Source organism: Taudactylus pleione, unplaced genomic scaffold, assembly GCF_031769625.1.
Source record: "Taudactylus pleione unplaced genomic scaffold, aTauple2 ptg000016l, whole genome shotgun sequence".
NCBI classification, from domain to species: Eukaryota; Metazoa; Chordata; class Amphibia; order Anura; family Myobatrachidae; genus Taudactylus; species Taudactylus pleione.
In genome coordinates this window covers 1,980,997-2,004,821 of record NW_028284418.1, presented here as the reverse complement: position 1 = coordinate 2,004,821, position 23,825 = coordinate 1,980,997, and the positions used below count along the sequence as shown (strand labels likewise).

At 43.8% G+C, this 23,825-nt stretch overlaps 1 protein-coding gene across 5 annotated transcripts in view; it reads left to right on the top strand.

The window, feature by feature from the left end:
• The first annotated feature begins 529 nt into the window (after window positions 1-529).
• CEP131 (centrosomal protein 131) overlaps window positions 530-23,825 on the top strand; it is a 108,082-nt gene continuing 84,786 nt past the window's right edge. For all 5 annotated transcript variants that reach the window (XM_088474338.1, XM_088474318.1, XM_088474331.1 and 2 more), the window contains exons 1-6: window positions 530-721; window positions 15,476-15,655; window positions 15,786-15,868; window positions 17,591-17,705; window positions 22,342-22,457; window positions 22,594-22,707. In XM_088474338.1, coding sequence (XP_088330464.1) covers window positions 15,482-15,655; window positions 15,786-15,868; window positions 17,591-17,705; window positions 22,342-22,457; window positions 22,594-22,707 — 602 coding nt within the window. In that variant the 5' untranslated portion in view covers window positions 530-721; window positions 15,476-15,481. The remainder of the gene's footprint in view (window positions 722-15,475; window positions 15,656-15,785; window positions 15,869-17,590; window positions 17,706-22,341; window positions 22,458-22,593; window positions 22,708-23,825) is intronic.

The window sequence follows — 23,825 nt, the reverse complement described above, 5'->3', positions numbered from 1 at the left end:
AATCTAATAAATAACGGACATGACGTGTGATGCGAGCGGCCAGGGGGCGTTTTTATCAAATAAACGAGCGTATGTTTTGCTCGCTCGTTCAGACATGGAGGCGGCAACAGACCGCAAAGAGCGTACGGTTCATTTGAATAGCCACCCCCTTTTTCTGAACGAGCGAGTGCTAATTGCGAGTGGCTCTGAATGAGGGCCTTAATGTGCTTTATAAAGAAATGAACTATAAAAAAAATTAAGTTATTATTCAATACGGTTTACCAAGTTCTCATTTCTACACTGACTTGATTTAAGTATATATTAAATTAATCTTTTACATATTTCCCAATATTTTATTGAATAATGTAAAGTATAAAAATAAAAGACATGAATGAATTCCTCCCAGCCTCACATCTGAGACCGAGTAGCTAGGCCACGCCTCCTTTGTATTCTCCACCAAACTGCTGCCCAGAATCCCGCCTCTCCCGTTTGATTGACAGCAGGAGGGCCTATAGTATTCCGGAGAGACTTTCCTTCAGCCAATGAACAACAGGCGCAGTCATGTTCACAGTTAGGTTGTTGTGTGTTGCTGCCATGGAGTTATAGTGTATCCGACTTCTACATGTAACGTTGTGTGTCAGTTACATTCCATCCGCTGCTACACGGGGGACTGTGTGGTGACTCCGAGCCAGACAACCGCCGCACAGGGCGCTTCATCACCCGGACGAGACCAGCAGAGCAGGTTGGCACAAATCATTATTATCATTAGCACCAGGGATAGATTTTCGCACTTCAGGCTCCTGCACCCGGGTACAGTATGTAAGGATACAGGCAGCTTACACTATAGAGTAGTACCCAGCAGCTTCATACCACCTGACATCTCCATCATGGAGACTGAGCTCTCAGACACTGGGCTGGGCATACTGGCACCTCTAGGGGTTAGGTCTCTTACACTTTGCTCAGGCTGGCACCTCCACATAGAGGGCTGGTCGTCTCCCAGACCGGGCATAGCCTGGCAGCTTTCCCCATGAGAGTGAGCCTCCAGCTCTTTGTATACAGCCTTTAGCCTCCAGCCAGATGAAGACTTGAACATATTGACAGCAGGAGGTGGAGTGGTTCACACTGGGCATAGTCTGGTAACTTTCATCAGTAGGCTAAAGCTGGGTACACACTTAGAGATGTGTACCCAGCCGATGTCATGTGCGGCGGGACCTGGCGGGGGTGCCGGCATCGGCAAGTGCATACACACTTGCTGAGGCCGGAAGTGACAGAGCATTGCCCCCTCTGATATCGCCCGTCTGTGACGTGCGGGAGTGTGCAGTGACATAGCTGATACACACTGGCCAATGTGCCCGATATGTCGTCCGATCCGCCAATTCGGATGACATATCGTCTAGTGCAGGGGTAGCCAACCTCTGTCCTCGGGAGCTACGAACAGTTCACGTTTTCCAGACCACCTAGCTGGTGCACAGGTGAATTCATTACTCACTAACACATTTGAAAAGATCCACAGGTGCAACTAATTATTTCAATTGTGATTCTGTGAGGAGAGCTGGAAAACATGCACTGTTGGTAGCTCTCGAGAACCAGGGTTGGCTACTCCTGGTCTATTGTTTACTCTGCTTAACCCTGTGTCAGGCCCACCTCTGGGACTCCCAGATTCGGGCGCAGTGTGCCTGTTATAAAATCGTCATTGGCACTTAATTAACTCAATTCTAACGCTCTTAAAGTGATCAGTGACCTTCATTAGGATGCACAAAGAGAGAATATATGGGAATCTGATTCACAAAACCACATTTATTAACCTTAAAGCAAGTAAAACAAAAAATACAAAATTTTAAGAGGCGCAGTGTGCCTAAGAGGCCACCCTGGACAAACCTACATATTTCTGCAAAATACCCACAACCTTCATAATTTTCATTAATAAAATGAACAAAATTGTGAGAAAATACGTACCTTCAAAAGTTGGACGAGTTCGGGCGCAATGAGCCTGAGAGGCCAGGAAGGTCACTACTGCACTCCACGCAGGCGGCTGAAAACTGACTAGGGGGTTTCAAACAGCACCTAGAGATAGGAAGGTCAGGCCCCTGTGCCCCCTTGCGGCACGGAGAGGTGAGCGAGAACAGCTTTGTGGCGCCTGTCAGGCCAGCTGCGCCTGACGCAGGGTTAAGGGCCTGTTCCATAGATGCTGCCTCCGCTCTTGCGTCTGTTGCCGGAGTCATTGCTGCGATAATACGCAAAATATTTTGAATCTGCCTTTCCCTAGTGTAGTTCCCTACTCTGAATGATCAGGCCCTGAAACTATTGGAGATTCTCCACATGCCATCATCAACGCTTGCACTAGCCCTATGGCAGATGCAGTTTCTCAGTCTAAAAAAGGCCCTGTGGCTGCAGCTCTGTGTCTAAGAACGCAGCCACTTTCACTGACCGGCGCTACCATAACATGCCTGAGACCAGACTTTTTTGGCATTCACTTTAGGCCACCTTCCAGTCACCACCCAGGAAAGCTCATCACTTTGATGCCCATATCTGATACCATCTGTCCCGATCGCAAAAGCATCTTTGTGCTTAAACTTTGTGCAACGAATGCGCCGTAGGGGTTTTCAGGACTTTTTGTGCAAGCGCAGTTGCAGATAATTGCTTAATGATGTGAATATTGTGTTTTGAATTGCTTGCACCTCTCAATCAGGCCTTGTGCCTCTTACTCTCTGGGCACTACCTTCTGATCTCTCTGCAGAAGGCTGAACCTCTAACACCCTAGGTAAGTAATGGAGGCTGAGCCTCTTACACCAGGCTAATCCCAGTACAGGAAGAAGTCCTATTTTTGACAGTGACTATAGTGATGGGAGAATATCGATTACATAATATTGACACTGTTTTAATATGTATCCGTTTGATGCTTCTTCCCAGCAGGATGAGCGTTTCACATACTGGGCATAACCTGGTATGACTTCCCAGGATGATGTCTCTCACACACTGGGCATAGCCTGGTACTTCTTCCGAGGAGGATGAGTCTCTCTCACGCATTGGGCTTAGCCTGGTACTTTTCCCAGGAGGATGGGTTTCTCACACATTGTGCATAGCCTGGTACTTTTCCCAGGAGGATGGGTTTCTCACACACATTGGGCAAAGCATGGTACTTGTGCCCAGAAGGATGAGTCCCTCACACACTGGGCATAGATTCATACTTTACATTTCCCAAGAACCTAAGCCTCATGTACACTGGGCATAACATAGTAGTTGTTTACAGAAACCTGACCCAGGCATATACTGCTACTTCTTCTCAAGGCTGATTCTCACACACTGGGCATAACCTGACATATACTGGGTTGAGACTAGAAATTTTTTCCAGGAGGTTGAGCCTCACACACAATGGGTATAACCTTCCCAGAAGACTTACTTTCTCAGAGATTGAGCATAGCAGATTGTATCTTGCAGAAGCCTGAGCCACCCACACACTGGGTATAGCGTTGTACTTTTATACTTCTTTCCTTTATGCTGAGGCTTTCACAGACTGGATGTTATGTTATTATTATAATACAGGTTGAGTCTCCGATATTCAAAATGCTTGGGACCAGGGGTATTGTGGATAACGGAATATTCCGTATTTTGGAATATTTGCATATCATAATGAAATATCTTGGGAATTGGACCCAAATATACACACAGAATGCATTTGTGTTATATACACCTTATACAAACAGCCTGCAGGTAATATTATACAATATTTTCAATAATGTTGAGGCTCAAACAAAGTTTGTGTACATAAATTTCATGTATGTTTCATATACACCTTATACACAGAGCCTGAAGATAATTCAATACAATATTTTTAATAATTTGTGCCTTAGACAAAGTTTGTGTACACTGAACCATCAAAAATCAAAGGTTTCATTATCTCAGTCAAGCCCCCCCAAAAATCTGTATTTCGTAATATTTGGATTTGGGAGACTTAACCTGTAACCACTTCTTAGCTCTATACAAGGGGATAAAAAATGACAACCAGATATTTAAGTTCAAACATATGTAGACATTATATAAATTCACATAGCTACATAATTACAATTTGCAGTTAGCATATATATGTAGAGGAGAGTGTACAATCTATAGGGGATATGGGTAGACACAATAGGAGAAAAGGGTAGGAGTTAGGTGGGGGAAGCAAAGCTAGAATGAAAAAAAATATTCTAAGGGAACCCTTGAAGTCTGCATGAATATAATGGAGCGAAGGAGGGCATCCCAGTGGTGAGGAACGTCCCAGAGAAATCCTGAATTCGAGAATGGGAAATGCTAACAGAATGAGATTGAAATACCGATTGCTCAACAGCCGCCGGTTCAAAGGCCGACCGTAGGAGATCCCGACGCCCGGTGGGAAGTATCCTAACCCTCCCTTAGGGGTGCCTAACCCTAACCTCCCCCTAGTGCCTAACCCTAAACCCCCTCCAGGGGTGCCTAAACCTAGCCCCCCCATTCCCTGCACCCTAAATCTAACCCTCCCAGGGGATGCTGTCACAAAACAATAGGGTTAATTTTTATTTTTTTTTTGTTGATGGGAGCCAATTAATCTACCAGTATATTTAGGATTGTGGGAGGAAACCGGAGCACACCCACGCAAGCACAGGGAGAATACACAAACTCCACAGTTAGGGTCGTAGTGGGAATCAAACCCAAATTGAATGCTAACCATTACACCATCTGTGCTTCCCAAGTTTTGCTAGCTTCCAGTGTGCATAAGGCCTGATTCTGGAAATATTGTGGACATGGAAATTGAACAATAGTGAATGGGATTGGATGTGAGAGGAGAAGGAAAGGGCAGAGTCAATGATGTCACCCAGACATCGGACTTGCGGAACAGATGTGAGTGAAACGTTGTCAACTGACAGGGGAGAGGGTTGGATGAGTTCAGATTTAGAAATATTACGTTTCCGGAAGCAATAATTTGTCCAGCATGAGATGGCTGACCCAGCCAGATACCTCCTACTAGGATGCTAAGCCGCTCACACACTGGGCACATACTTCTAGTACTCAAGAAGCTGAGACTCTCACACTGGGCAAGCATAATAGCATTTCTCTTCATGCAGCCTCTGTTTCATCCCCCTATGTATAATACAAATGCTTGACCTTTGTCCTTTTTTTGTGGTCTGGACTGATTGAGATGTACTATTTGTTTTCTAATGCACGTCTCATATTACTGAAGCACATACACCAATAAGAATGCTTGTATTACCGCTTTTCACATTGCTTGTGTCTCATTGCTTTCAGGATTAAAAAAATCTTATTTTACTCCTCAAATCTTAAACTCACAAAATGAATCCAAATATTTAAACTCCTATAGCCTGATGCTAAGTTGGACATACGTCTGTTTGTGCAGCATATAGTGCTTTTTTTATTTTATTTTTAAACTGTACATACTCCAGAACCCGGCGTAAACAACTATGGGTAATGCAGCGTTTTATACACTTCATTGGCATCTTCACTAGTGAATGATGGGCGTAACAGGGTTGTAGTGGTGCATCCTCACGTAGTTAAGGGATGTGCAGGCTCGTGGAATTGCAGACTCTGCAGAGTTGGACAGAAATGTAGATATGACTATTCACAGGCATATCATGTGCACCACATATAGGCTTAACCAAATGCGTCCTGATGTTGATTATCAATCTAAGGGTAATATATACACTAGTGTTGGTTTTTAGAGGTGAAGATGTGGCCCATATCAGATTCTACTTTTCATTTATCTAGTACCTACTAGAAGATAATAGCTAGTATCTGACTGGTTTCTATGGGCAACATCTCCACTACTAAAAACCCGCACTTATGTAAATATACCACTTAGGCTCTTTTCACACACCACAGTTTTGTCCTGACAGAAAGAAACGTTGTGTTTTTTTTCCCTGTGGATCAGTTCCTTTCACACACAACGGTTTTGTGCCATGTGCAATGTTATTACCGTGTTTTTTAATCTTTAAAACTGAAACCGTGGACGGCAGCCGTCCTAGTCAGTGGTTATCACAGCTATAACACGGCGACCGTGCCGTTTCGTGCAGTGTGGAAGCCCTAATGTATTTGTAACTTCCACTTCCTTAATAGGTAGATATGAGCGCTTGAATTTTTAGAGGAAAGATATGATAAAAATAAATATAAAACCGAATATATATATATATATATATATATATATATATATATATATATATATATATATTTATATTTGAAATAAAAAGTGACAGAAGTAAAAAAAAAAAGTGTTATATGCAAATAGAATTCAATATGAGTGGCACCTGTGAGAAAAGAGGATTGTTAGCAGCAATGCCTATAGCTCTTTGTAAATATGTAGTGGGGACCATTTGAGATCATAGTGTGGGGGCTGTGCTGATCCTAGCTTACCCTGTCTCTGTCCTCCTGGTGGATGTGGAGAAGGTAAGGGATGGTTCAGCAGGATGCAGTCAGACAGCCGAAGGTCGCAATGCCGACCGCCGGCTTCCCGACTGTCTAATCCCAGCAAGGTACTAATGACAGGCGTAGAAATACTAGCAGCCCGGCATACCAATTGAAGGTAAGCCGGGCGCGGACAGCCGCGGGGGTGTGGGGGGGGTTAGATTAGGGGCTCCCGGTGGAAAACTTGGGGTTAGGCAGCCCCCAGGAGGGTTAGGGTTAGGCTAGGGGAAGGGGTGTTAGGGTTAGGCATCCCCGGGGGGGGAGGTTAGGGTTAGGCACCCCCCCCCCCGCGGGAGAGATAGGTTTAGGCTGCGGGGAAGGGGGGTTAGCACTTAGGGGGGGTAGGGTTAGGCACCCCTAAAGGAGGGTTAGGGGTAGGGATGTGCAGGCTCGGATAGGTTCGAGTTTGCACTCCGAGTTCGGATTTTTCCCTCCAAAAAACGGAACTTTTGTCCATGCAAGATGACGTTTTGCCTCTTTCTGAGTTCCGTTTTTTTGGAGGGAAAAAATGAAAACTCGAACCTATCCGAGCCTGCACATCCCTAGTTAGGGGGTAGAATAGGATTCGTTGTACTTACCTTTTTTAGCTTCAGGATCTTCACCCCTGCCGGGCTTCCGCTGACGGGATTTCATACTGATTCCGGTTCAGCACAGCTCCTACCGTCTGCTCTCATGGTGCGTCTGGGCTTTGGCGGGCCATGATCGATGACGTCACTCCGCTGGGCGGTGGATAGAACGCAGCGGCTATGTGCTTTAGTCCCCTACGGTAGAAAACACAGAGGAACGGTACCGTCAGATCTGAAAGAAACCTTTATGTACATATGTACCAACTTTGAAGTGTGAGTTGGGATACGCCCACCTCCTCATGTTTCACTTTTTCACACTGCATGATGGTGAGCACCACTATACAATAGAACACACACTGTGACGAGATTCCCCGGTTAAAGATACCTAGATAAGAGGTTACCGTAGCACTATAACGTGAGTACGGTACGGATACTTCATATATTTTGGATTTAAGGGGAAGAAGTCGAGTTTCATAAGTACATATGGAGGACTTGTCATGATCTACTACACCATCTTGTTTTTTTCTCTCCTTTTTCATTATTGACAAGAATCCACTTAAGGAGAACTTTAACATCACTCATCACGTCGGATAGCTTTCATTTTTACTGAGGACTTCCATCCTTAGTTTGGTAACATCACATTATTCTTTGGAGTGCGCAGAGGTTGTGTACACCCAACATGTCTGTGAACGACATAATTCACAAACCTATCTGGTCAGCCCTGCATCACAGCCGATGCCGATATGTATGAAAGATATATATTTTGGTGCATCTGGCTGTTTCTATCGACGATCCGCCGACTGCCTGTGCACTGTCTGCACAGACCGCCACCCAGTTGTGATGTCAGGCCAGACATATTGAGCGGCCGATTGGTAAGTGTGTATAGCTAACCATTTGGCTGCTCTGACAGAATATCGGTCTGCTGACTAGTCCGTCATTGTAGTGTGTACCCAGCATGAGAAAAGTGCTAAGCCTGCTACACAGTGTGTAGCTCAGATAAACACTGATTATCTTATCAGTGTGCATCCTGTACACACTGAGCTATTTGTAGCTCAGTGTATACTTTCTTCAAGAGGACCAGGAGGTCGGGAATCCGTTTTTAAGCAGCTCACAAGCTGTGAATTCCTGATGCGACTGTTCAAGAAGCATTTGAAGCCATTTATTGACTAACTCTCCTGCACACCCACCTATACAATTATGGGGCCAATCAGCCAATATCGGGTGATCGGCCTGATAATTACATAGGTGTGTACCCAGCTTTAGTTGGTGATCAAGGAAGAGATGTATCAAGCCTTCTAAATAGTGGAAAAGTTGCCTATAGCAACCAGACAGCTTATACCTAGCATTTATCAAGTACATTCTATAAAGTTATAGGTAGAAGCTGATTTGTTGCTATGTGCAACTCCATCACTCTTCTGAAGACTTGATACAGCTCCCCATAAGTGGCCTATTTATAATCCAAAGTCGTGCAGAATTGTCTGTTTTTGCACAGGACTAATGCATCTTTCTAGTAAGGGCTGAAAGCATGCGATAAATATATTCTCATAATGGAAACTACAGTCTACATCAATGTATCTTTTTTTTTTTTTTTTGCCTGGGAGGGCTCTTTGGATCCCTTTCCAGCGGCCTGTTTGTACACATGCGTAGCCTGATGGCCATACATTTGCAGTCGGAACCGAGCAGTAAAGTGATAGCTCATGCTCTTATTGGAGCTACTGTCCTGTGAAGAGAATTTTGCTAAATATCCATACAAAATAATCACTGTGATATGCAGCAATTAGAAATGATAGTTTACAGGGCCACACTGTCACCAATGATAAATAAGCCCATACTATATATTTTTTTGATAGAGGCAGCATAAAAATTAAGCTCTACTTCCATTCTACCTCCTAAAATTCCACTTTTTGTTAAAAGGAACCTACTACCTTTGAAGACCTAGGGATAAATTTTCTAAGAATCGTGTCTGGTCCGAGTTTAAACTCTCACAGTATCGCTGAAACTCAGAACTCTATTGCCTGCTGAAACTCTCAAAGAAAGGAAAATACATGTAGGGTTCCCCCATATTTTAGGAACCAGCACTGGGCTCCCTGAGCCAGTCCTGGTTTTAAAAATAGGGGGGGGAAATGGTGTGGGGTTCCCCCTATTTTCAATACAAGCACTGGTCTCATAACCTAGGTGGGGTGTAATGCCACAGCCAGGGGACCCTTTTTAGAACCAGGACAGGCTCAGGAGCCTGAGGCTGGTTATGCTTTTGGGGGGAACCGTATGTAATTTTTTAAAATTATCCCTTTAGAGAGTAATTACAGGCAGAGACATACTCGTATCACACTGATTTGTGTATCTTTCTGTCAAGCACGCAGCTCAGGAGGTAGTCTATTTAAAACTTCTATTTAGGACCGAGTATGCTAAAATTACACCCGTGATTATCATCTCGATTCTTGGGAAATTCCCAAATTGTATTTTTTTCAACGGAAAGTACTTGAGAGTTTGGCCGATTTATTTATTTATTTATTTATTTATTTATTCCTATTTGTGTTTTCACACGTATTTTACAGAGAGTTTCATGATTTCTCAACCGAGTTTGTCTTTAGTAAATTTGCAAGTGGTAAAAAATGGCAAAATACACCTGTGATTGAACACGATTATTAGTAAATTTACCCCTTATAGTTGGATTATTTGTGTTATGTTTGATGATCGTTATGTAATTGTGGGATTTGATTTATTCTGGCGTGTTGTGTGATGTGTAGTGCAGGTGTTACTAATAATGCAATCTATGGATCTGAGATTCAATGATTTCTCAGTAATAGATTAGTACGTATATGCACACAGCATACCTATAGGACACAAGGAAGCCATGTGTATATTCAGTGCTTAAAGTGGTCCTAGAGAAGTGCTGGAACTCCAAAACCACTCCCTCCTCGTTTTTTGTTTTTTTTAAAGAAAAGGGACATGGTGTGTCAAAAAAGGGGCGTGGTCTTTTAAAAAGGGGCGTGGTCACACAATAGTATTCCCAATTCAAATTACGCCACACAGTAGCACAATAGTGATTCATCCCTGATTCATATTGCACCATATAGTGGGTCTTATTCAGACCCGGTCGCAAGCACTGATGTGCTCGCAACCGGGTCAATAGTTAGGCCTGCACACGTGCAGCGGCCTCACTGCGCGTGCGCAAGCCCCGGAGCAAGAGAGAAATTCTCTCGCTCTGGAGCTCTCTACAAAAGGGGCGGCTGTTGATGTTGATCGACAGCTCGCCCCGTTTTGTAGGCGGGCCGGGGGGGTGGTTTCCAAAACGGAGGCGTTCCTTAACGAACGCCTGTCGTTTTGTGGGCGGCCGCACTGACATCATCAGTGATGTCAGTGGGGAGTTTTCTGCTCTTTCAGAGCAGGAAGCTCCCTGGGGCTTGCGGCTGCCGAGACCCAACCTTAGGGTCTCGTCGCAAGCCCCGATTGTCGCGATGGTGTTCATAACCCACAGCTTACCTAGCGACCAGGAGGCCGCACTTCAAAAATTAAGCGGCCGCCCTCATTCAGAACGAGCGCTCGCTTCTTGCGAGCGCCTCTGAATGAGGGCCAGTGTCCCTTATTCTTGTATGACACACAGCAGTGCACCCTTTATATAATGCCCACATTTGTGCCCCTAATACATATAATGCCCACAGTAACTGTGCCCCTTATGCAATTCCCATTGTAGCAGTGCCCACAGTAGTGGTAGTGCCCCTTATGCAGTTGCCCCCAGTAGTGGTAGTGCCCCTTGTGCAGTGCCCACAGTGGTATTGTCCCTTATTCAATGCCCCCAGTAGTGGTGCTCCTTATGCAGTGCCCCCAGGAGTGGTTCCCCCCAGTAGTAGTGCCCCCCAAGTAAATGCCCCCAGAAGTTATGCACCCAATATGGAAGCCGCTTACACACAAAAACAATAAAATACTTACCTTAAGCCCCGTTCCCGCATCCGTCCAGCTGGCCGCTCCTCGGAACTATGGGAGAGACGTCATGACGTCTCTCCCATAGTGCACTGCGGGAGCCAGAAGTGTGAGCTCCAGCCTCCGGCTAGCGCTGTGAGGAGGGAGCCAGGCGCCCGCTGGTAACAAAATCTTAGCGGGCGCCCGGCAAATGGAGCCTCCCTGCGGCGCCGGGCTAAGGTGGGTCAGAGGAGTTGGAACTGGTCCGTCTCCAAATGGAAGTGACGTAACGCAGTTCCGGCCACTTTATCCCCTATGTATATTGAATAATAAACATTGCTTTCTAATGTTTTCTTCAAGCACTTGTTCCAGGTTTCCTAGGTGATTACAACCTTAGTTACATTGTGTTCTTTATTTAATGAGCTAGGGTTGTCTGGCTTCCTTCTGAGCTTCTTATACAGCAGATAGGAATATGACCATGTTTATAAAGATCTGCTTTAATTGTTGTCAAGCGTTTGCATACCCTCACAAAACTCAGGAGAGAGAGAATTAGAACACCCTTATTTTTACAGTTTTCATTTAAGTTTAAGCAATTTGAGTCCAGTGTACCCTGAAGGTAAAGTTAACTACTTTCAGAATGTCCATATGGATATGTGACCTGTCTACATTCACAATGTTGACATGGACATAATGTAGACATTGGTAGTATGTTGACATAGTTAGGATTGAAATATGCTAAAAACTCTAACACTAATATTTGTATATTCTCCTTGTGCTTGCCCGCGTTTCCTCCGGGTGCTCCGGTTTCCTCCCACACACTAAAAATATACTGGTAGGCAGGGCCGGATTAAGGTCTGTGGGGGCCTCTGGGCAACAAACATGTGGGGACCCTTATTAAATGTGACGAACTGGGGGTATGCGCAATGGGGACCTCAGTAGTGTCAGTGCAAATATAGTGGTGCCTTTTATTCAGTGCACCCAGTAGTAGTGCCCCTATGCAATTCTCCCATTAGTAGTGCCCCCAGTAGTCATGTCCCCTGTAGTTATGCCCCAAGTAGTAATGCCCTGTGGTAGTGTCCCCAATAGTAATGCCCCATGTATGAATACCCCCAGTAGTAATACCACTGTAGCTGTGCCCCCAATAGTTATGCCCCCCAGTAGTCATGCCCCGTGTGTGCCCAATAGTAATGCCCCCTGTCTAAATGCCCTCAGTAGTAATACCCCTGTAGTTGTGCCCCCAGTAGTCATGGTACTGTGGTAGTGGCACCACTAGTCATGCCCCCTGTATTAGTACCCTCTGTATAAATGCCCCTGTATTAGTGTCCCTAATAGTAATGCTCCCTCTGTAGCAGTGCCCCAGTAGTAATGCCCCCCGCTTCAAGTAGTAATGCCCCCAGAAGTGGTGCCCCTAGTAGTAATGCCCCCCATTATTGCTTCCCCCCCCCCTGCGAGTAATGCCCCCAGGACAATAGCTGCTTGCACTAACTAAGAAAAAAAAAAAAGAGCTATTCCTTACCTTAAGCCCCGGTCCCGCAACCATCCACGTCCAGGCTGCTCGGCTGCTCCTCTGAACCATGGGACATCTCTCCCATAATGCACTGCGTGAGCCAGAGCCCTCCAGTCTCCGGCTTTGGCGGCTGCTGCGGGGAGGGAGCCGGGCGCCCGCTGGTTACAATCTCAGCGGGCGTCTGGCAAATGGTGCCTCCCTGCGGCGCCGGGGTTAGGTTGGCCGGAGGAGGCGGAACTGGTTCCGTCTCCTCCGGTTCACTTTAACCCCTTCATCTGTGGGGGCCCTTCAAGCTCCTGTCGCCCCACCCCCCCGTTAATCCGGCCCTGCTGGTAGGTTAATGGGCTCCCAATAAAAATGAACCCTAGTGTGTGTTTCTGTGTGCATGTGATAGGGAACATAAGATTGTAAGCTCACTGATGTGAATGGCCAAATATTCTATGTAAAGCGCTGCGGAATGTGTGCCTATATAAATAATTGGTAATAAATAAATAAAATGGAATGTTGACTTTGTGCCTATCAACATTCACAATTCACTAAGTTCTATTTTACTTGAATCTTTAATAAAAGGTAAATTGTATGTCAGATAATATACTGTTTGGGTTGTGCTCCTCCTCCAAGAGTTTCCTTTCTTTTGCTGCTTTGTGTCATTTCAATATATAACTCTGGGTATACCTCTAATTCTATTTTATTTAGAGGACTGCCTTTTACATTATTATTATAAACTATTGCATTTTGTATCTACGCACTCTCTAAAGTACACTACAGCTGTGCAAGAATCCCCTCCCCTATTCATTACTATATCATAAGTGCAATTAGCTATTATAAGATCTATATACTGTGGCCATAATGAGATGCACATGGTCAACAATAATACTACCAGCTGGAACTGTTATCACATGACAGGATGGATACATATCTCAGTATCTGGGTCTTTGCTGACAGGAGTGGTACACCGTGAACCTTCTGCTGGAGCCCATCCACTTCAGGGTCCAACATGCTGTGCATTCTAATGTTTGGTCCGAATAACAACCTCTTGAGGCTCTTGACTATGCATGCTTTTATGCATTGAGTTGCTACTACATGATTGGCTTATTATATATTTTCATTAATGAGTAAGTGTACAATACTATCTAATAAAGTGGCCACCAAGGGTACACATACACAGTACATGTTGTAGTACTACAGTACATTATGCGGACACACAATTATCGTACCCATAAGTGGTTGTTGAACTACTCATTTTAAAACCATGGGCATTAATATGGAGATGGTTCCCATTTGCGGCTATAACAGCCTTCAGCCTCCAAGTCGTTTCACTAGATTTTGGATGATGGCTACAGGAGTTCTCATCTATCCAGCCACAAGAGCATATTGAGGTTGCACTGGCTTGCAGTTGGTGTTCCAATTCATCCCAAGGGTATTTGGTGGGGTAAAGGTTAGAACTCTGTGCAGGACAGTCAGGTACTGTACTTCCTCGCCAAACTCTGTAAATCATATTTTCATGAACCTTGTTTTGTGCATAAGGGCAATGGGATGCTGAAACAGGAAATGGCCTTCTCAAACTCTTGCCACACAGTCAGAAACACAATTCTGAAGAGTATGTTGTTGCATTAAGATTTTTATTTACTGGAACTAAGGGACCCAGGCCAAGTCTAATTTTATTATTATTATTATTATTATTATTATTATTATCCGTTATATGGCGCCACAAGTGTTCCACAGCGCCTTACAAAGTACATGAACTAATTTGACAAGCAAATTACAGTACAATACAATATAGGACAAGGACATGGATAATATACTTAGCTACATAAGTGACCATAACACCAAGATATGCAACAGAGCGTAATCAACCAAGTGTTATGTGCCCTGGTGGGGGGTAAGAAGTAGAAAGTAAGGAGAAGCACGAGAGGGCCCTGCTTGTAAGAGCTTACATTCTAAAGAAAGGTGTGACACATATGGAGTAAACGGGGAGGAAGGAGCATGTTGCAGCAAGTTTATCCCTTAAATGTGTCCCTTCTGTACCAAACTTTACATTTGGTTGTATGCATTACGCCAAGAAGTGTTCTACTCCTATGTCTGTCTGTTGATACCCAGTTTTGTTCTATTAAAGTTTCCAATTGTGAAGCGCAATGGAATATGCTGCACTATATAAGAAAATCTTAGTAAATAAATGACATAAAAATTGCTACAATACATGTTTTAATTACAGAATATTGTTGAAAATGCAAATATGAATAACCAATGCAAGTATGCACCAAACAGAACAATTTAAAGAAACTTAAGGGGCCTATCCACTAGACAATTTTAATTCAACCGTTCATAAATAGTTTGCAAATCACTTGCAAAAATGTCTATAATGATCAGTGATGCGCGCTCCCGCAGGATGTTTAGACATCTATCATCTTGCAAACATGCTGGTCAACCTGATGATAACGTCGGGTTCAGGATTTTTGCAGATGATGGATGAGCCTCTACTGAACGGCTGCTCGTTCAGTGCAGGCTCATCACAGACTGACAAATGACTGCACGATTACAATGTCATAATCGTGCAGTCGTTTTCATGTCTGCTAGTGGATGGGCCCCTCTTAAAAAAAATCCGTCTAGAAATAAAAAATGTTTCATTACACTGCAGATAGCCCAATCCTTCTCTCTACCAACCTGCCATCTGCCACTTCTGTGTGAATTTCACAGACTGCATTGGCAGCATATGTGTGTGGTGTACTAGAAGTCCAGCGTGCACTTGCACCTGCCCTATTCTAACGCACCCGTACAGAACTTTGCCTGTGAGAGAATGCCGCTTCATGTTCCAGCTAGCCACCTCTCTGGTGGTAAGTGGAGGTGTGATCAAATGTTTAACTTTGCGCACACTCATTTTCTGAGCATGTGCAGTGCAATTGTACACATGATACGCTGCACAAACAGGCATGCATTACACTCAAGGCCATAGTTCTAGTGCTGTCTGCGTCTTCTGCTGGTTCATTCCTTATCCAGACATGATAAAGCTGTGAGAATAGTTTAATAGGTGAAGCCAGGATATACGTAATACTGAATGCAGAGCTCAGTCTTAATTTTGTGTTTCCATTAGGTGCCCATGTACAGCTCACATAGCACCCCCTCCCATCAGGGTGGGGGGAATAACGGAGAGCTTGCACTTACAGGCTCTCCGGTCTCGGTGACCAGGCGTCCAAGTAGCGCCACCAGTGTCAAACACATTTCACGTTCCATCTCTGTCATCACTGATACCAGGAGCAAGGGAAACTCAATGGTAAGTTTACAGATCGGTCCAATGTTTTGTGACCTAACAGTGCTTTGTGTCCTTGCTCTTTAGCCAGCAATTTCTGGCTATTCCTCTGACCTTTATCAACCTATTATTCTGTGTTGTGTCTCTTGAACAGCGGGACTCACCCCGAGCTATCAATAACCTTCGCAGGTCCAACAGTACAACGCAGGTGACTCCAGGGAACAGCTCAGCACTCAGGTAATGCAGTATGACAGAAAACTGAGAGTACTTTCTGCTGCCTGAATGTGTTGCCAAGTAGAAGACAGAGAAATCTCTGGCAGGCTTTTCATATTATGACCTTTGTGTCTCCAGCTGCTGCTCCCTGGGGGGATAAAATACAAGAGCAGTGGGTGGGGGTTCCAGGCTTCTCATCTCCAATGGAATGTAGCAGATGTTTGCTGGGTGGATGGGAGGTCCGGTTTCTCTTTATCAGACCCTGTGGATTATCTCTTTCACTCTATACATTGAAGGGTTCTCCTACTGCTGTGTTACAAAAAGATGAGGAGGGTGTGAAGGATATACCTCTGGGCTTAGCTCCCCTTCCCCCTAAAACCTTTTTAGATTCTATAGACGGATCACAAATGGATAAAAGATACAGTAGTCCTAGTAACAAGTTCTAGCATGCCCTGTCAGACTATGAATGGATATGTGTTGGCTAAATCTGCAGATGATTCTTAGTTTATCTAATATATGAACGTGTAGGGTGTTAATGTTTGCACCTTGTGTATGCACTTTGTAAGGTGCTGGGGACCCTTGCGATATCCTATTAAATAGGATAATAATCCTATGTAAAATGTGTGCTCATTTCTGAGAACTGTCCCAACACAACTGGGAATTCTTTATTTATAGGAAACAAATGTGAATCCATCTCTCCTACTGATACAAAACAATAACCATGATATAGTAATACAAAAGTTACTCAATAAATGAGTGTGTCAGTGGCACAAGTCAGAGAGAGAAGGTAGTCTGGGATGACACATCTTGCATTTTGTATAAATATGAATCATTTATTAATATGTACATTTATATCAAATTAAAATGATACAATTATTCATATTTTAGCCCACCCGATTATCCCCAAGAATTAAATCAACCTGTATAGTAACACTAGTGCAGGACACTGCATTTATCACCCTTAGCTGGACAGTTCCAATCTTTGCTATTTAAGTTCTGAAATCTATTTAGCACCTGTTTTAGCGTTATACTACTGACTGCGTTAGTTGTTTTTTGCTGATTTTAAGGAAGGGGATGTAAACATTCAGTCAGACATTACTTTGAAGTTAACATAAATATTTCATTATACTTCCATGTTTCATATATGATAATTTCACATCCTGGAGTTTGATGTCCTTTGAAGTGAGCCCACCACATGCACAACAGAGGCAGTCATGAGGATGTAGCCTATCAATTTACCAAGATCAAGTGCCCAATGGATATTGGTCATGAAGTGTCTGAGTGATGTCACCACTTCCTCAGGAATTGATGGGGCTAGCCCCACTGGGCAAAATAATAGGGATCTTGTTCTTTCAGAAGTTGAATAGGATTAGTAGCATGCTGGGCAGATTTAGTTACCCTAAAAACATTCCAGGCATTTAATTTTGACTCCATAATATTAATATATATTAATCATATTTTGAGTTTATTCCTCCTATCAAATGTGAGTGCAGTGTTAAATATGAATGAATTGGACCATTGTTATTGATGCATCATATGTTGCTAACGTTTTCCAGAGTAGTACAGCTGGTGAGACGAGTTTGACATACAGCTTTAAACAGCTCCAGAAATATAGAAATGTACTCAGAGATTGGACAATTAATAAGCTATGGTGGATAATCCTTGCCTGGCCTAACATTAGTAATGAGTATGACTTATCATCGCTAACCTCTGTTATTTTATTCTGTCTCATTTTGTTTCAATTAGCGGTGACCCTCATGAGGATTTTTTGGCCTTTTTTGATAGCAGTTCCATTGGACGGAAAAAACTGCATGGTCTGGCCAAAACCCCCCCAGAAAAGAAGACCACTTGGAATATTCTAGTAAGTTTCCAGCGATACAGTGCCTTTAGTACCTTCAAAATCCACCGTAGAATGCGTACATATTAGAGTCAGTGTGATAAAATTATATTAAAGGTTCTCCACAGCCATGTTAAAAGTTTTACTGCCTTTCGCAGTTTGGGGGCATGTCATGTCCTGCGTCTGCGATCGCATACGCAAGAAATATGTCCCCGTCTTCTCCGTTCCCACGCCCATTCTGTGAGACCATAGGCTTAAGGTGGCCACACTCAAGGTGATCTGCACACGATCAGCCGTTGTGTACGATTTCTCTTGACATTCTCCCCGGCAGCTCTGCACACGATCACCACACGATCTGCACATAGGGCCTGATTCAGAGCCGGATGCAATTAGCACTCGCTCGTCCAGAAAATAGGGGTGGCTATTCAAATGAAACGTTCGCTGTTTGCGGTCCGTTCACGCCTCTAGTTCTGAACGAGCGAACAAAACTTGCTGTCGTTTTTTGGATAAATACGCCCCCTGGCCGCTCGCATTCTACGTCATGTCCGCTATTTATTAGATTAATCGAGTACATCGACCAGGGTATGAACTGCTCGCTATTCTTGTGGTCGGTTTTTGCTACCACAATTTTGCGAGCAGTTCTGGCTATAAAATAACCCAGTGACGTGGTCAATGACGCTGCTGTTTTAATTATGCACACCCATAAAACGCCCGTTTTGACCTTTAAGCACGCCTGCGTTCTGATTTCCACTCCCCGTTTTCAAGCACCTTCCCCTGTTACCACCCACATACGCCTCATTCTGTCACTCAAATTGTCAGGCATTCGCTATTTTGCGAGCACATGAACTTCGACTGCACTGACTGGTTCGCGCATACGTATAACGATCCGTACGCATGCGCAGTTGGCCAAACATCGCTCGGAGCGAACGAGCTGCCGCTTACGAGTGGCTCTGAATCCGGCCCATAATTTGGTGTCCAATCTTCATACGATCTCTCCTGCATCCAGACTTTCACAGTGCATCGCCTCCTAGATTGTCAGATCTGCCCTACTGCACGACAGATCTGAAGATGCGATGTGCGACCAGCGGGAACGCGCATCGCATCGTGATCGTGAGTGGGGACTCACGATTTCCTCATGATTTTGGCATATTTTACACGATGTGTCGTTCCCAAGCGTCGGAATCGGCCAGATCGGGTAAAATATCGCTATGTGTGTGGGCACCTTTACTCAGTCAAATGATCTACGACCAATACTGCGTCTTTGTACACAGATGTTGCGACATTTTATGCAAATGCTTGGATTTGCATAAGTCGCATGTGCGAGACTGGAGTCTCTATGGGTGGCAAAACAGAAGTGGGCTGCCCTCCCTGAAACTACCACTTCCCACTATGGGCCGTATTCAATTAGTTTCACGTCCGTGATAAAGTTTCACCTGCCCGACTTTCCGCCTACATCGCGTGTTTTGGAAGCGGAAAGTTATCGTGCGAGCCCCCGCTATTTGCCCTATTCAATTCCAAACCATGCGAAAATGGCAAGCCGCGAAGTCGGAACAGGCGAAAAGTGCTGTCAGAAATGGGGAAATTAGCCTGAACCCACCCAAAAAGATGCACTAACATTCGGGATCAATGTAGATGTGCCCGAATAGCCCCAATAAAGCAATTTGGAGTACTTAAGTTGTTTCAATAGCTTCTTATTAGCATCTTTGCACAAGTGGTGAAGAATGGCATTAAGCAGTATTTTTTGGTGAAAATAAGTAGTTCTGTCAAATTTGGGGTACCTGAAAATGGGTGCTAGCATATTTTAATGTCTCTAAAGTCAAGTTTACATAAAAGTAAAATTCCTACGTCATACAAGCAACTGCAAACACTTGGGCCCTGATTCAGACTCGCTCGCAGGTCTGAAGGGCGTTTTTTTTTAAGGTCCGGGCTCCTGGCCGCTCGCTAAGCTGTGGGTGACCATCCACAGCTTTTGCGAGCGGCCAGGTGATGGTCGCGACCATCGGGCTTGCGGCGAGACCCTTGTGGTAGGGTCTCGTCTGCCGCAAGCCCCAGTGAGCTTCCTGCTCTAACAGATGATGATCATCACTGGTGATGTCAGTAGGGCCACCCTCAAACGGAGTTTAGCCAGCCACCCCCCCCTCTTCGCCTACAAAACGGGGTGAGCTGTCGATCAACATCGACAGCCGCCCCATTTTGGTGCGAACCCCGAAGTGAGTGATTTCTCGCTCGCTCCGGGACACGCGCAGCGTGCGCACTGCCCGGCCATCGACCCTCTTACGAGCGGGTCTGAATCAGGCCCTTGATATTTTCTTAGAGGTACCCCAGAACCTTATTTCCCCAGTTTTTGAAGTTGTCCCCCACTTTGTGGTTTTTCGCTTCAGTTTTTCCCTGGTGTTTTTTGACACAGTTGTCTTTTGGGGGGGGGCTGTTCCAAGGGTTTTGAGTGGTTTCCCCACCTTTACACTCCAAAATAAAAATTTTGCACTTCTTTTCTCCTACTATTCAGAGGCAAATCTTTTTCGCCTATTACATTGCATTGACTTTCCACGTACGCGAAACTCGGCTGGAATTGAATACAGAGATAAGTTTCTGCCACTCAAAAAAGCCCTGATTCGCCATACTTTTCCGCGGATCTCTCCTTTTCGCGTCTAATTGAATGTGGGCCTATGTTTTGTAATACAGGTTGAGTTTCCTATATCCAAAATGCTTGGGACCAGGGGTATTTTGGATAATGGAATATTCCGTAGTTTGGAATATTTGCGTATCATAATGAAATATCTTGGGAATGGGACCCAAATATACACACACAATGCATTTATGTGTTATATACACCTTATACACACAGCCTGCAGATAATTTTATAAAATATTTTCAATAATTTTGTGGCTCAAACAAAGTGTGTGTACATACATGAAATTCAGTTATGTTTCATATACACCTTATACACACAGCCTGAATGTAATTTTATACAATATTTGTAATAATTTGTGCCTTTAGACAAAGTTTGTGTACATTGAACCATCAAAGGTTTAATTTTCTCAGTCAAGCCAAAAAAATTCTGTATTTCGGAATTTTACGTATTTCAGAATATTTGGATATGGGAGACTCAACGTGTATAACAAATTGGTAAACAAACACATACACAAGGACTAAACATTTTTTTTTATTTAAATAAAGGCTCCTGAAAATCCACTTTTACCACTTTGTTTAAATTAAGTTAGGTAGTTTAGAGGAAATTGCATAAAAACTCCTATTATTAGCTGGTTGCTAGGAGCAGCAGGTGCTGAATGATTGATCTGAATTGACCCAGAAAGTCTTCACCGCTCAGCTAAACACCAGTGGCTAGCATGTATATGTATTTATTTAATTTATTTTCTTACTAGTGTAAAGTTGCCCACACACTGGACGATTTAGGCACGATTTGCACGAAAACAATGCATCGGAACGATACATCATTTAAAAACGTGCAAATCGGGCAGCTTCCAGGAACGATCCGATGCGCGGTCGTATCTTCAGATTTTGCCTACTGCAGGCAAGATCTGGCAATCATTAAGGATGCACGATAGGTCATTAGTCACATTGCACAGTTTAGCAAGATATCGTCTGTCCAGGAGTTCCTGTGAGTTGCCCAGGATGTTCAAGGGAAACCGTTGATGACATTGCATCTTTTGCGAGTGGTCCAGTGTGTGGGCACATTAAATTCTCCCATTTATTTTAAGTCACAGATGTTACTAGTAAATAAATATAATAATAAAGAACCTTACCTCACTCAACCCCCAAAATTCTTAACCAGCCCTAGCTCACTCCTATAGAGACTAAAATGCATACTGACCAGGCTAGGTCTTGTTCCTACTATCACAGAAGGATCCCATGCTAAGGGTTTCTATGTTAGTGTGCTTCCGCCTAATCTGTCTAGGAAATTTTTTCTTATTAGACTAACACAGATAAAGAAATTTTTGAACGGGCACTGTGTTGCTTAAATACATTTATTTTTTGTATTTGTGTTTATTTTCTTACTCTTTTTTTAGTATGATTGTGATTGGCCTTAGAGACCTCGACCAGTTATACTGAGGTTTCCTATTTTATGTACTGTATATATTTTTACATGACATCAGTACAGAAGGACCAGAGGTGCTGGGAAGAGCCCTGTAACAGGGAAGAAGTAGATAATGATAACTGCTATCTCTTTGCTCTAGAAGCATTTATACTGAACACTGAATCTTATAAATGAATAACTTGAAGTGTACAGTAAGAATCCTCCAAGTGGATAGTCCTGGTACTACAAGCAGAAAGATGAATTCAGGAGTTACATTATAGTATCTTATGGATGGTCCAGTGTAATAAATTTATTACATACCAGGTGTCCCTTTTTAATGCATGCTACACCTCTACCTACAGTATATGAAAACACTTTTTTTCAAACACAGCCTGTAAAATGACAGTTAGGAGCTGATTTGGTTGGTGCTATTTATCTCCTATTTTATCTCTCTCCAAGCTTTAATAAATCTCCCTCATAGTCACAGAAAAATGTTTGCTTCTAATGTCATTATAATTAATGGAAGCTAAAACGTCACTAAATTACATCCTAGGCATGCATCCATGGGATTTGTTAGAGAATGTTTAGCTGGCATATATGCCTTTTATTTTGTCCCCATCACAGGACGAACAACATAGAGCTTTTCCCATACCCTCAAGTGCCCGTAGTGCTAGCTCCATGCTGAGCATGAAGAAAAGAGATATGCCTGCTCTAGCCCCCAGCTTTCCAGCCAACAACCGGTAATAAGTTGCTTGATTATTGAGTGAAATAATGTTTGGCTTAGAACAGATACATACACTTTTCCCATGTGCATGTAACATTCAGTCAACTATTCATGGAGTTTTATCATAAACAAAAATATTTTTCCCCATGTAGAAGCAATAAAGGAACAGTAGGTAATACTGTAACCACCATGGTGCACAATAATTATTCATCCGGAGAGCGAGGACTCAGCGCCAAAAGTTCCAACCAAAAGCCATCGTCACTCAAGTAAGAGAAGATATCATTAGTCAGTATTCAAAGTAGTGTTAAGTAACACTTATTATCTTCCAGCCTATTGAGAGTACTATGCCTAGAAAAGTGAATGCAAATATGTGCCTATGCAGATTTCAGTGATTATGGTACTTGCATCACCCTGTGCCAGGAGAGGTGGGGAGGGGAAAGAAGGGACATTCTAATTTAGGACTAGTACAATAAGGGTCTGTTTTGTGCGGTTGTGAACACATTCAGTTAGGGGCACTAACACATATGCGTATGTGGCAATATCGCACATCGGTGGTGATGGTGAGCCATGGATTCTGTGTGGGGCTGGAGGGATCTGCCCACACAGGGTAGAAAAACTAAGTTTGACCACACTTAGAGGCTGCTTTGTGGAAAGAGCTCAGGTGATGTCTAATGAGGCAGACCTGCACTCAGGCTACAGAGCCCAGTGGGGGCCAGGCTTTGCCGGTGTCCAGACCTGCAGGGAGGACCGCAAATCTCTTGGACTGTTTGTGTGACTTTGTGGAAGTCAGGCCACGAGGCCAGTCCAGACCTGCAAGCCAGGAGGGAGGACCACAAGGGAGACTTTGTGGGAAGGCTAGGAAGCTGTGTTTATACCTGAAAGAGACAGGATTGTGACTACAAGAGACTGTTATATTTGCAGACTAGCTGCCCATTATAGTCAGTGTTCAAGCAGTGAGGTAGTGCCCTGCATGAGGGGCTAGGTGGTTTATTAGTTTGTTCCTGACAAGTAAATTACCATTTATTTTCATTTAAACCTAAAGAACTGCGTGTGGATCTTTTATTATTACCCCAGTTATATCACAGTATTATTTGCTAGTGACCAAGGGCAGGTGAAACTAGTGGATGATGATGATGATGATGATGATGATGACCGTCGTCAGCAGTAGCAAACCTCTTGTAATTGGCTGTTTTCCAATGCACCACTGATGTTGATTGGTGCTTTTCTCTCTTGATTGCTATGGGCAACCTCTCCAGTTCTAAAAACCCGCACTTTAGTAAATATACCTCTTAGCATTGGCAGCGTGGAAAATGTAAGTGAATGGAACTTGGTATGATTACATTTTAAAACCGTAGGGAAGTGGCAATATGGTACACAGCCATAT